Below are 14,557 nucleotides of genomic sequence, written 5' to 3' on the forward strand. Positions count from 1 at the left end.
GTGATTGTGTGTGTTTGTTTAGATTAGTTATGTGTTCGTGATTTAGTTAAATAAAACTTTTGTGCACATTCGTGATTCTGGTGTGCTTATAAATCAATGTCAATTTTTTAGCGTTTCTGATCACAGCTACATGCTAAAGAAGAGTTATTTTTCTGTGGCCACAGAAAATATCCTTTCTGAAAAGTTGGTAGACGATCAATACTGAGTGTTCGCTGGACGAACCAATAAATTGATTGTAATATTAATTCAGTTACATGAAGTTAATTCGATTAACTGATCCAAATATTTATAATTATAAGGGGTTATGATTAATTATTCATATTTCTCTTTTGAGCTAATACATTACACAACGCTCTTAAAGAAATACCTTGCCTTAGGGATTTTTTCCCCCTAAGGATACCTTTAATTCAAACCACTTTAGAAGTTTCATGCAACCGAGCCCTGGACTTTATAATAATAATAATAATAATAATAATAATAAGTTTAATTTATATAGCGCCTTTCCCAAGCTCAAGGACGCTTCACAATGACAGTAAATAACAAGCAATTTACAAATAAACGGACAATGGACATTTGCCCAGTCCAAGTAATGGGCGATTGCAGTTGCAAATCGCATTACATTTGCAATACAAACATAAAACAGAGACAGCATGGTGGGCAGTTGGAGTAAAGATGCAATAGATTATTGGTACCTAGGTTAACATTGTGACTGTGTTATGTCAAATTAACATTTTCATGACTGATAATACTGATTAAACAAATGGGTTTTGAGTTTATGCTTAAATTCATGCAACGTGGTTGTTGTCCTGAGAGCCAACGGAAGAGAGTTCCATAGCTTAGGGGCTATAACAGAGAAAGACCTGCCACCCATAGACGACAGACGAAATCTCCGCTCACAGAGGAGTTCACAGCCAGAAGATCGGAGAGTTCGAGGGGGAATATAAGGAGAAAGTAAGTCAGAGAGATAGGCTGGAGCAAGACCATTGAGTGACTTAAAGGTAAGCAGAAGAATTTTATAAGTGATCCGGGATGACACGGGTAGCCAGTGCAGTTTAAACAGAATTGGAGTGATATGGGCAGTTTTTTTAGTGTAAGTTAGTAGTCTTGCGGCAGAGTTTTGAATATATTGCAAACGTGAGATAGAGTGTGCTGGTAGTCCAGAAAAAAGAACCTTATGTTGTGTTGTGTTACGCACTTTGGTTTTGTTATTTATTTTTGGATTAAAGTTTATGTTGAACGTTTATGTGGCAAACAGGGCGAGGCTGAGAGCCTTGGGAACGGAGCGAGCCACACCAGTCTCGAGTCCCACGGAGGAGCTCCGGAAGGATTGACGACAGTGAAGAACCAGAGAGGACAAGGCCTGAACTTTATGTTGTGATTTGTTATTTGTTTATTTTTGGATTAAAGTACAGGGAGGTAATATGTTTATTCCAGTGATCCTGTTTTAATATCTCTAAATAGGTGGCTAAAGAGGGGATGAAGAAGTAGATATTGATCTGTCTCTCTGCAGGTAGTCTTGTGCTGACGTATTTGTATCTATTATGTAATCAAGAGGAGACAGCTTGGTTTCAATAAAAGCTGTTTTGGACTAACAAGCAAGTTTTTTTTTATTCTAAAATGACCTCGTATATGTCAAAAGATCAAGGGAAATTAAATTTCTCAATTCATGGCTCCTTTAAGATTTTTTTGTCAGTCAATGGCTACGTTTACATGCAACCAAATAATCCGTTAGTAATCGGGTTTGATGGCTCAATCTGACTTAAAAGCCTTCATATAAACACCTTAATCGATGCGATAGAGCTCGTTCCGAATGAAATTTGTACTGCGTGATAAATATGAGCAGCACGGCACAACGGTTCATACTGTATGTTCACTGTCTCCAAATTATGACCAGAGATGGATATTAAGTCTGCTGTTTAAAACCAATATAGTAGAATAGTTATGCACAAACAGTGGGAAACTTTGGGTATATTTGTGCAGTGTGTGCATTTCACAGTGTGCAGTGTTCCAATTTGAAGCTTGTGACATAAAACGCGCACATCAACCCATCAACCCATCAACCCAATCACTTTATTTAGTGTTCATGTAAACACGACATTCAGATTCATTAATCGGAATGAATTCAGTCCAATTGAAACAAAAGGTGTGCATGTAAACATAGCCAGTGTGAACAAAGACTCTTACCTTCAGATGTCCATCTCCACACAGCAGCTCAGAGCCCCCAGCACCCGTGGCCAGCAGCCCAATGAACCTCATCCCAGGCCGCACCTCTACAAAGGCTTGGACGGTAGCATCGCTGACACCTCTCCAGCCCGACACATCCAGGGACACAAGATGCGGAAGGATCCCTGGGCACTCGAGCAGTTGCTGCACCAGGTTGTCTCCATCCATTACCAGCTTGTCATTAGAGATGTCCAGGTGCCTCAGCAACTGGAGCTTGGAGAGCACAAAGATGAGGCTGGAGGTCGGCATCACTAACTTCTGAAGCCCGTGCATAGTTAGAGACCTCAGCCGAGACTCACAGTTCAAAAGAGGTGTTAGATCTGTGATGTTAGTACCGGAGATATCTAAGCTCTCCAGCATTGGCATTGTGCAGATATCCTCCAGACCTCTGTCCTCCAGGTCGGTCCAGGCCAGAGAGAGCTTCTTTAAGCCCCGGAGCGTGTTGAAGGAGGCATGCAGGGAATCCTCACCTGCTTCCCCATACAGACGCAAGCCATTCATCAGCAGTGTCTGAAGGCCCTGTCTGCACACTTTGCTGGAGGTAATGCTGTGGAGAATATCTGAGATTGTGAGGTCACTGTGTATATGTGAAGCATTCAGTTCTTGAAGCTTGTGAGGGCAGAGAGCCAGTCTGAAGGCCTCGGCGGAGAGGTGCGAGGACTGGATGTGCGCTCGCCGCAAACGCAGGTGATCCAGGTTCTGGAAAATGCCTACGGTTCTATCATTGAGGACCCCTGAGTGGAGCAGGAAAACAGATCACAACATCATGCAACAGAAAATACAGCAAAGGGTTATAGTTGAACAAATTGAACAATTTCTTTCACTTGATAAACTGTTTATTATTATTAAAAGGATTTTTCAAATTAAAACACAAAACAAACAACACTGGCTCGGACTACACACACACAATGAGATAAAGGAAATAAAATAATATATAATTGGTCCAATTTATAAAAGTGCAATAGAAAAAAAGTTGCATTACAGTCAAGGTGCCCAGAAGAGATGTGCAGCTTAAATAATAATCTATTAAGTGAATAATTGAACATCATTAAATTCTTTTTATAACTGAAATATTTAGGCATTTAACACTTAATTCAAAACATAATTACACGTAATTATATTAAAGATGATTGTGAATACATGTAGGCTAAGTTAAAATGCGTGTATAAACTAAGCTGTCAGGCTAATTGGGTATCTGTATGCTATGCTAGCATGTAAGCTAACTAATACAGACATAAATTATCACTATAACAGTTCAAAAAGCATTTATCATAACATGACTTTGTAGGAATCGTAATCAGGCGCTAACGAGAGTACCTATTAAAAGTCATTTGAGCCAAAGGGATAGCTTGGGGTCCAAACAGAGACCCGCTTTCGAGGGAGGACCTGATTTGTCACCACAATGGGATCTGGAACAAGGTAAAAATGCAGGGCGGGACTTGATTTTGTCCATTATTATTGATTGGATCCTTGTGGTTTCTGTGATCTCATGTGAGTGACCGATAAACACGTCATCAGGAAATAGAAAAGATGTTTCTGTGAGAGGAAGGGGAAGTTATTTTGATTTATGGCCCATTCACACCACGAACGATAACTATAACGATTACTATATTAGCGTCCACACCATCTGTTTATTCTGTGCTGCAGTTCGTCGTCTTAAAGCAGCATGGATTCTGATTGGCTGTCATTGTATAATTCTTCAGCTGGGAAAAAAAATTGTTCTGGAAGTTATTTCAACATTATTGCTTCTCTGTGCTGTTATTGTTATAGTTGTGGTGTGAACTCTGCTATTCCTTTATATTTAGAATGATTTTTGAACTATATTTTTATTGTTATCATTATAGTTATCGCCCTTGGTGTTAACGGGCCTTAAAAAATATACGAGGGCACATGAATTTTAAAATAATTATGTGCACGGATAAATATTTTATAATTAATACTGCAATATTCCATAAAAAAAAGTGATTGACAGCTTCAGTGATTGTAAACGGAGTGCTCTTTGCTCGCTTTCTGTTTATAACCCATTCACAATGTGAATAAAAGTTTCATTTTCCATGCTATATCTACACACAGCAAAGTTTCTTCATTAACAACTATATTTAAATGTGGGATTGAATCAGAAAATGTGATAACCTTGGCAACAGAAGGGGGGGGATCTGATACTGTAAATAAAAATCGATCTGTGCTAGGAAATATCTACCGGTATCTAGTCAAGTCAAGTCACCTTTAACAAAACCGTGATGTCATCATCCAGCTCAGTTCAGTTCTTATATAATGGTGTCAATGCAGGCAGATCAATAATACTGTTGAATATGTATATGTCTATGTAAAACTATCTATCTATCCATCCATCTAATATCTAAGTCTAGGAAATATAATGCAATTATAATACAAACTAATAGATCCGCCACCTGTTCTATGTAATGGGTTTCTTTTTTTCTCTAAAGAACTATTGTTGTTGCAACAACCACATCTTTTAGCAGGATGATTGCACTTTTTGTATAATTTTCATATTTTTTATTTGGAACCTTTAAAGGTACAGTAAGCAATTCCTGAGAAACACTGTTGAAAGTGGATCGGACCGAGTAGCACTAACACCTGTATCCAATGTGTGACTCATGTTGTGGACGCGGTCTCCCTTCTAATTACCAACTAGGGATGTAAACGGTTAATTTACTCGATTAAATTAAATTAATTGTCGGCTAATTGAACATTGCGAACGTGACACGACATTCTCGCGGGCGGCGAGAGACCCGACACAAACTTGAGGCGGCAAAAAAGAAACCAAACATGAGGCGGTCAAAACGGAGTGAAGTGTGGGAGCATTTCAAATTAATTAATGACGACAAAGACGCCCAATGTAAACTCTGCGGTACTACGATTAAGTACAACAGCTCTACGAGTTCACTAAGATACCACCTTCATCATAACTTGCATGCAACCGTGTTGCAGGGAGGAAGTCTGTCGCCTTCACAACCTACAGTCGCTGCTGTGGTGGGAAGGCGAGTATGTGACCACAGGAAAGCGGAGGGCATTACTCAGAGGATTTGCGGCATGATCGAAAAAGATATGATGCCAGTTAGCACCACTGATGGTGAGTCAGATAGATTATTATATGTAGGCTTAATATAGTGTAGGCTAAGCCTACCCATATAGATTTTTATTTAAAATGTATTTTAAAATGTGAGCCAGTGCACAATTATTTTTTTATGTATTTAAATTTTCTGTGCATAATTTATTTTGTTAAACTACATAAATGTACCGTATCCCAACTGTTACAATAAAACATCAATTGAGCAATACAACATGCATTTTTATTCAGTATATGTTTATGTTAAAGACACTATTGATACCGTGAGAAATTTACATTCTCAGGAAAATAGCTGCTTATCAACTAGGTCAATCAACTAATGATTAATGAATTAATCGATCATTTGCATCCCTATTATTACCAACGTTTTATTACAATAGTGTTCTCTTTATTATGTTATGTAATATGACAGTCTCAATTACAATCATTATTAGTCATGCATTGCTGTTTGAGCTGCATGTGCTGATGCTGAAGATGATCACCGGCATGTTTTACTACCGCGTTAAAGGTGCTCTAAGCGATGTTGGGTGACGTCACTTCTTGTTGACGTTCAAAAGTATTGTCAAACAAAAGGGAGGCTAGCTCGACCCTCCCTCCTCCTCATCCCGTCCCCTCCCCCCTCTTCCTGAAACAGTCATGAACCATTTAGAAAAAAAAAAAACTGGATTTACCCACCTGTCCAGCAAAAACAGAGTCACCTGAATGTCGGATTGGAAGCCCTTCTGCCGGCGGAGTTCTCGCCACCTTTTGAACGCTTTTCTGATGTAAATTCGGGACTTTGCTTTCCATCTCCTTTTCCCTATTCTGTGTTATTTGTTCATCGGAACGTCGTCTCTTTGGTCGAGTGTCGGCCATATCAAAATTCTCAAGAATATAAAATTAACGTTAGTCGTTGTCTAGGACATCTCTCCTCTAGCTAACTTCCCTCTCCTCCACTCCCCACACACCCCCCTTCATGTGCACGCGCACTAACCCCCCAACCCCCACACCCAAATCATTCTTGTCGGTTATTGGCATGAACACTGTTTGTTATGTTTCGTGGTCCAGGCTGGGCCAGTTTGTTTTTCTTTCCGTTTGTGTTTTTTTTTTACAGCGTGTTCAGGGGACAGGCAGCTAGCGGATAGTGAGGGGATGTTTGCTGTGTGTGACAAAAAAAAATGTTGGCCTAAAAAACGCGTGACATCGCTTAGAGCACCTTTAATTCTCAACCAAATGAATCCTATATGAGATCAATCAGATAAACAGTTGTGGTCAGAATTATTGGCACCACTGGTAAATATGATCAAAAATGGCTGTAAAAAATAAATCTGCATTGTTTATCCTTTTGATCTTTCATTCAAAAATTTGCAAAAATCTAACTTTTCATTGAAGTAAAAGAATTGAAAGTGGGGGGGAAATCACAAATGTTTTTCTCCAAAACACGTTGGTCACAATTATTGGCACCCCTAGATTTTTTTACGAGTAAAATATCTCTGAAGTATATTCCCATCATTAATATTTACCTTTTTTTTAGCACACCAGGGTGACTAGGAACATGAAATTGTCCAGCTATGACTTCTTGTTTCACCTGACTTTAAATATGAGGAAACACAAAGGCCAAATTCCCTTAATCATCCATCACAATGAGTAAAACCACAGAATATAGTTCTGATGTGCAGCATTCTGGATTCTAGCAAATACCAACAGATTAAAAAAAAAATCTAAACCTGCCGGCTTCTGCTAGAAATCTTATAATGGGCCGTTGGATCTTCCATCAGGACAACGGTCCAAAACAAACTCAAAATCAACACAAAAATGAGTCTCTGAGCACAAAACCAAGCATCTGCCATGACCATCTCAGTCCCCTGGCCTGAACCCTATAGAAAATGAGTGGGCTGAACTCAAGAGAAGCACCAGCATGGATCTGGGAATCTGAAGGATCTGGAGATTCTGTATGGAGGAATGGTCCAAACTCATCAGGCATTATAGGAGAAGACTCAGAGCTGTTATCTTGGCAAAAGGAGATTGCAAAAAGCATGTAATAAAAGTGTGCCAATAATTATGGCCAACGTGTTTTGGAGAAAAGCATTTATTTCATAATGAGATTTCCCCCGCACTTTCAATTCTTTTACTTCAATGAAAGGTTTTTGCGAATGAAAGATCAAAAGGATAAACAATGTGATAGGCCTACACAAAATAAACACAATATTACAACTTACATTTGCACAAAACAACAAGGCTGCGAATCCACAAGCAAACATGCAGTCATTAAGGTGTAACTCTAGCCTTAAAGAAAAATGGTCCCAAACAACTCCGGCGCGCTCGCTTCATTTTTCCTCGTGTCTGCTTTAAGTGTTTCGCGGTTGAGCAGCACGACCATGCTTAATCGATAAGTTTTGATTCGTTTATAAGATTAAATCGATCATCGATTAATCGTTAGCATTCCTAGTTGATTTAAAATATCAACAGCATTTCTCAGAAATCGCTTACTGCACCTTTAAGTACATTTGAATATTAAATGTTCCTTTTGTGTTTGAAAAAAAGCAGCAAGTGGTCAGTGTCTTTATTAAAACCTACCTTTTTCACTATAATATATATATCACGAATATCATCAAATAAAATATAATAGAATATTGAGATTTCTGGAAAAATATTGAATTTCTAGCTACCCTCCTGAGCCATCGTGTACAGCAGCTGATCAGCCAACTCTTGAGGAAATAAAGGACAGTGGCGGAGCTGCAGTGATCCATTCTCTTGTTCAACACAAAGCACTTCCACGTTGTGACACAGCCAGGCCAAACTAATGTCAGTCAGGGACGAGGGACTCTCGTCATCCTGAAACAAAAATATTATATTTTTTTCATATTGTGACCAATGAATTATACTGATGATTGCCTTTAGTTTAGAAATGGTTATATATGAGTTTAAATGAATCATATAAAACCAACAGTGAAATATTTCATTATGTAACGCAAATTTAGAAACATTTGTCATGTCTACTTTTGAGGAAATTGTATTCAAACCATTACAGTGTTAAACAAATACATTTAAATGTGTTTATAAACCAAGATGAACACAATCTAATCAAATTTTGTGACTATTAAAAAATTATCTGTGAAACTGAATTATGTTGAATACAAGTGTTTGTGTGTCTATTTGTAAATGCTTTTAGATTTGTTGAGTAAAAAACAGGCTACTACTTTAGTACTTTTTCTTTTGAAGTGAAAATTAGACCTTTGTGGTAAGATTAGGCACAGAGGGTCCAGAGTGGCATGTTGTTAATTCTGTAATTATTATTTTTTTTAATTTATGCTCACTGTAATTCATGGGGTTATTACTCAATAATTTCATGAGTTAGATGTACATTTCAGATATCTTTGCTATTCATTAAAACCTAGCCTATCTAACTGAGTGAAATCATTCTATTTAAATTTACAATGTTGGTAAGACATGGCTTTGATTGATTTATGGGCAGTTACAAATATGTCTATAAATACCTGTACATAATAATATAATATAATCATATAATAAATGTACCTTTCAGATTAATCTCTTTTACTGGGATTCTGCGTTGTCTGTTATTTCAACTGAATTTTACAATATCCACAACAAAATGTATATAGATAATTTGATGTGTTCTTTGATGTACAGTCAAATTATAAAATTACATGTATGTTATCAAATTCATGCCATGGTATGTCAACTAACTATCTGCAGATATGATTAAGGTATTTGGCACTTTTAAGTTGTTGATTTTTTTTAACTGTGTATAGTTTACAAAAATATAAAACGCTGTAAAAAGAAACTCAAAGATTACACGAAATAAATGCACGCAAAATTCCCTTTCTCCTACGGAAATAATAATACAGAGATAACACATGTATGGCTCTTGAACGTAAACGATTTTGTTGTTGTTTTTGTAGTTCAGAGATCAAACTTGCGCAAAGTAAATCTTTGAATCACTTTATCTCTTTCACACATGTAACGTTAGTTTGTTAGTGAGCAGGAAATAGAGTAACTCACCATTATAGATGTGCTGCAACAGGTGCCAATGTTCAGTTAGCTTGTCTAATGCATGCCATATGGGCCTAGATTTCTCTCTTTACAGGATTAATCTTATTACTGCAGCTAACGTCGAGCTCTTAAAGAGAAACTCCACTAGGAAGAGGAACACAGTAATGCTAGCTACTGTTGGTCCAGTTTGCGTACAGTTGCGTGTTTCATACAGCTCAACGGTCGCTTTCAGTTTGTTTGTCATTAAAAACTAACGAGCAACGTGAAGTAATCTTGACAGCTGAGCTGATCACTCGTGGTGGGCGTGTCTTCGGTGACATCTGATTATTGTGGTGGGCGTGTCTTCAGTGACAGACGCCCTTAGCACAGACTTTTGATTGGTTGCTTGTTAAACGTCGCCAAAACAGCACAGCAGGACAACCGCAATGTGGTCGCTTGGAACTTTAAAAAAAATATTTTTTGCTAATAGGCTACATTACCAAATTGTACCATATAATAATTCCTACAAAATACTCTTGTTACAACACTGTTAGAAAACTACAGAACAAAAGGTACATTTTAAAAAGGAATTAATCGCCCTGGTGGAAAAATGAAAAAATATGCTAAGTATACTTGCAGCTAGACTAATTAGCAGTATACTTGAAGTGTGCTATTTTGGAACAACAAATTTTGTACTAAGTATGTTTTAGTTGTAATTAAATTGTAGTAAAGCATAACTTTAAGTGTATTTAGTGTACTTTTGTGTGTAAATTGTATACTTAGTATACTATATGCCTGTGTAAGGACTAATTCCATGCTTTATTTGTGTTACACAAGTACATTACAAATTCATTACGAGTGTTTTCGAAACATACAAGCAATATAGGCTACCATAAGTGTATTATATTTGAGTAAAAAATATATGCTCAGTAATACCTTTGTATTACTGAGGTATTACTAAGTATTACAGTAATACTTATTCAAAATACTACTAATTGCACACTTTGTCTTCAATAACAAATGCACATTAATAAACAAATATTACATACTATATTGCACAATATTGTATACTATAATATATTTGGAAAGTATACTTTCAATGCATTGCTACAATGATCATTTTCAGCACACAGTTAAAAATATACCTAAAATATATTTTTTAAGTAAAGTGCAAATAAATGCACTTTTAAAAAATAAACAGAATTTTCACTTCAAGTATATTTTTCTAAAATAGATTTTTCTAAAAGATAATAACGTATAATTATTTTAAAGTGTGTTAAAAGTTGTATTGTGAAAATAGGTAAAAGCATGATGCTAATATACTTTTAATATATTTAAAGACAGTAAAAAAAAAGTAGGCTACTACTGAAAAAGGGAATATATTTCAAATACAATAAAGTATACTTTTTTCACTAGGGTCTCCACTGTCATAAAAAAATATATTAAAATAATAATATTTTAAAGCTTCCTGGATGTCCTACATTCATTCATTATGAATTTACGGAAGAAACAATAACACACACACACACACACACACACACACACACACACACACACACACACACACACACACACACACACACACACACACACACACATTTCATTGTAGTGTAAACTCTCAAGTATGTATCCGTATCAGGAAATGTAGATATAAATGCATAATTTAAGCTGTTGTATGTTTTCAGGTCATCACATTCTGTCCCAGTGTTTCTGTATAGACTTGGAATGGAATGTTTATACAATTCTGGAGCTTTGTTTGCATCTTCTTCTCTTATGCACTTGTGTCAGACTGAGTTGCGTATAGTGTATTTTTAATTATCAGAGTTATTTCCTTTGCTGGCTCAGCATCAGTCCCAAAACTATGATTTGAGGAATGAAATAAATGGTAAACTTCACAAACTTGATTCTCAATTGGTCCCCTCACTTTTGAGTAAGTGTATTCAATGATGGACCATTTATTCCACTTACATCACAAACCACAAAAAAGTTACTAATCAAACAGTGATTCCAAAAGTGTTTTAAAAACAGCAATGCTGCCAAAATAAAGTGTATAAGACGCCCAACATTGTGTTTAGGATCCTTGAGCAATATCAGTGAGTAGAGAGCAAGTCACATGCTTTCCTAACAGAGGACCTCTACTTGTATTGGAATAACTTGTTCTCATTTGAAGACTATAACCTGTGAGACATTACTTTATCAACCACACTACAGACGCACATCCCATCTCAGAATGCAGCTTGCTCTTGGAACAGATGTTAAAAAAACGTCATATCTCAGTTCTGTATATTTGCTAAAAAGTTAAAATTGCTGGCATTTTAAGGAAATACTGAAAAATCAATATTGATATTGAATATCGATGTAACATATGTTTTGTGTTTCCCCCTTCATTGTGTTTTTGGTTCAGTTCCTGTGACCTAGTTTTCCCCAGTCAGTGTAATTAGTCATTTCCTTCACCTGTGTCCAGTTAATTACCTGATTAAGTTCCTTTGTTTGCCCTTGCATTTATACCCTGTGTTCTCCCTCATTCTTCATCTGTTCTCGTCTATGTCATAGTGTGTTATGTTTCTCGAGTTTTTGTTATTAAAAGATCCTGTTTCTCCTCGTCTTCGTGTGCTTGCTACCACGTTATGTGACAATCGATGCTAATTTGTTCAGCATAATAACTGCAGCCTATCTCAATTTGCACAGGTAAACTAAGCAGCATATTTTATGCCCTATTATCAGTGTCGTTCCATATCAATTAGTAAATAAACCAAAAGTCCAAACATCATTGTGGAACTTCACTAATTAAAAAGTTTTTCAAAAATCGCAGAGTACTGGCAACTCTCCTAGGATCCTGTAAAATAACTCAATTTAAACCATGTCATCTGTTAACTGAGTTTGTGACAGAGCCTTGTGATGTGCTTGGCCAAAACAACCTCTCTGAAGCAGTGAGCAAACTCATGGTATTTCTTAAAATCAAAAAAACACTCAGGTATCTTCAGAACTTCTCAAAACGTGAACAGAACAACCAGCAAATATGGATGATCAAGACATAGAACAACTGAAACTGAGGGCTATAAATACACAGGGAAACACTATAGGGATTTCACTAAACGAGATAACAAGACACAGGTGTAATATAAAAAACCATGGCAACTAATGAACAGGGACAAAGAAAACATGAACTAAGGGTACGTTTACATGACAATATGCTTAAAACAGAGAGGTTTTTCCTTTGAGTTTTTCGCGTACATACAAAATTATCCCCATGTACACTAATCCGTGAAAACGACTATAAACGCTGTATTCTGCTGCCAGGCCATTAGATGGCGATGAAACACTATAGACTGAACACGTAATACGCATGTGCAAGACCTCATCGTCTTCAGAGATTCACGTTTTTGTTGTTTAAAAATGAGACCGTTTTCAAAAACTTGCACTTTGAAACCCATTCTCAAAAGTTTTCAGGCAACCAAAACGCCGTTGTAGTGTAATTGAACGGCCAAAACGCATAAAAAGTTTTACGTTTTTAGTTGAAAATGATGTAGTGTAAACAGCCCCCGAAGGAGCACATTTTTGAAAACAGGGTTCAAAGTGCAAGTAAAAAAAAAATATATATATAATACCATTATTGTCTCTGTGTAAACGTCAATGGGTGTTTCTCCGTTTATCAGAATCAGAATCAGAATCAGAAAGAGCTTTATTGCCAAGTATGCTTGCGCATACGAGGAATTTGTCTTGGTGACAGTAGCTTCCAGTACACATACAATACAAAGTGACAAGACAAGTGACAAGTAACAGGTATAAATAAAAAATAAAATAAAAAAAATAGAAAAAATAAAATAAAAAGATTATAAATTATAAATATATATAAAGTTATAAGGTGCTATAATGAAATGTCTGAGGGAAGTATTGCACATGTTTGTTCCACAGTAGGGGAACATTTAAGTGTTCATGAGGTAGATGGCCTGGGGAAAGAAACTTTTCCTGTGTCTGGTTGTTTTTGTGCTCGGTGCTCTGTAGCGTCGACCAGACGGTAACAGTTCAAACAGAGAGTGTGCTGGGTGTGACGGGTCCAGAGTGATTTTGCGAGCCCTTTTACTCACTCTGGATGAGTGCAGTACTTTGAGTGTGGGAAGGGTAGTGCCAGTGATTCGCTCAGCAGTCCGAACTATCCGCTGTAGTCTACGGAGGTCGGTTTTGGTAGCAGAGCCGAACCAGACGGTGATGGAAGTGCAGAGGATGGACTGGATGACAGCTGAGTAGAACTGTACGAGCAGCTCCTGTGGCAGGTTGAATTTCCTCAGCTGACGCAGGAAGTACAGTCTCTGTTGGGCTTTCTTCACAATAGAGTCTATGTGAGTGTCCCACTTCAGATCCTGAGAGATGGTGGTGCCCAGGAACCTGAATGACTCTACTGCAGTCACAGTGCTGTCCATGATGGTGAGTGAAGGGAGTGCAGGGGGGTTTCTCCTGAAGTCCACGATCATCTCCACTGTTTTGAGCGTGTTCAGCTCCAGGTTGTTATAACTGCACCAAAGAGCCAGCTGCTCCACCTCCTGTCTGTACGCAGACTATATACTGTCTATGTGTTTCTCAAACGGAAGGCTGCATATCTCGGCGGTCACGTCATCAAACGTCGCTGAAGGCCGTCTCAGTTTGAAGGATCCTTGGAAGGCCGCCTTCGTTTCGCCTGCTTCTTTCGACCTGTTTTAAAGAATGCATCGAGTGTATCCTTTGCAGCCTTAAATCACCCACAATCCTTTGTACACATTTAAATTCACAAAAATAAACTGACGGAAAAGGAGTCGGTACTGAACTTGTCTGAGTTTATTATGAAATGTAATAAAAGTTGTTATCTTTTGTTTTGGTGTGATCACTTAAAGCGTTTTTAGGATCCGTGTGAACGGGGATTGTTTTAACAACGTTGTTGTCTGAACTCGAAAAACGCAAACTTTTCCGTTTTTACATCGTTGTCGTGTAAACCTAACACTGGAACCTGAACTGAAAACAGTGCAAAACCAAACAAGAACTCAACTCAAACAAAATCTCAAACCCAGATCAAACGTATCATTAATAAACAGTTATAGTAAGATTATAGATTTACTGCAGTTGTGCTCGATCATAAAAAGCTTGGAGAGTTGGTTTTGATTATGTTTGATCTACAGCCCTTTCTTTTTTTTTGTTAGTAATAAATTGCTTCCTCTGAACAGAGAAATTACATTCCAGAGAAATAAGTTTTAAATTGCTAAGAACCAGAAAAAAGGAAAGTTTTGCAAGAAACAAACA

General features: G+C 37.3%; 1 protein-coding gene across 4 annotated transcripts in view; it reads right to left on the reverse strand.

Moving 5' to 3' along the window:
* zyg11l (zyg-11 family member, cell cycle regulator, like) overlaps positions 1-9,793 on the reverse strand; it is a 28,007-nt gene extending 18,214 nt beyond the window's left edge. Inside the window, exons 1-3 of one of the 4 annotated variants that reach the window (XM_082173990.1) lie at positions 9,317-9,776; positions 7,963-8,128; positions 2,185-2,957 (exon numbers count right to left, since the gene is read on the reverse strand). In XM_082173990.1, coding sequence (XP_082030116.1) covers positions 2,185-2,957; positions 7,963-8,128; positions 9,317-9,319 — 942 coding nt within the window. In that variant the 5' untranslated portion in view covers positions 9,320-9,776. Of the gene's footprint in view, positions 1-2,184; positions 2,958-7,962; positions 8,129-9,316 lie in introns of all 4 variants that reach the window. The other 3 variants (XM_082173989.1, XM_082173991.1, XM_082173992.1) reach the window with 3 other exon arrangements.
* Between the last annotated feature and the right edge of the window lie 4,764 nt (positions 9,794-14,557).

This window comes from Leuciscus leuciscus (assembly GCF_965113295.1).
Source record: "Leuciscus leuciscus genome assembly, chromosome: 6".
NCBI classification, from domain to species: Eukaryota; Metazoa; Chordata; class Actinopteri; order Cypriniformes; family Leuciscidae; genus Leuciscus; species Leuciscus leuciscus.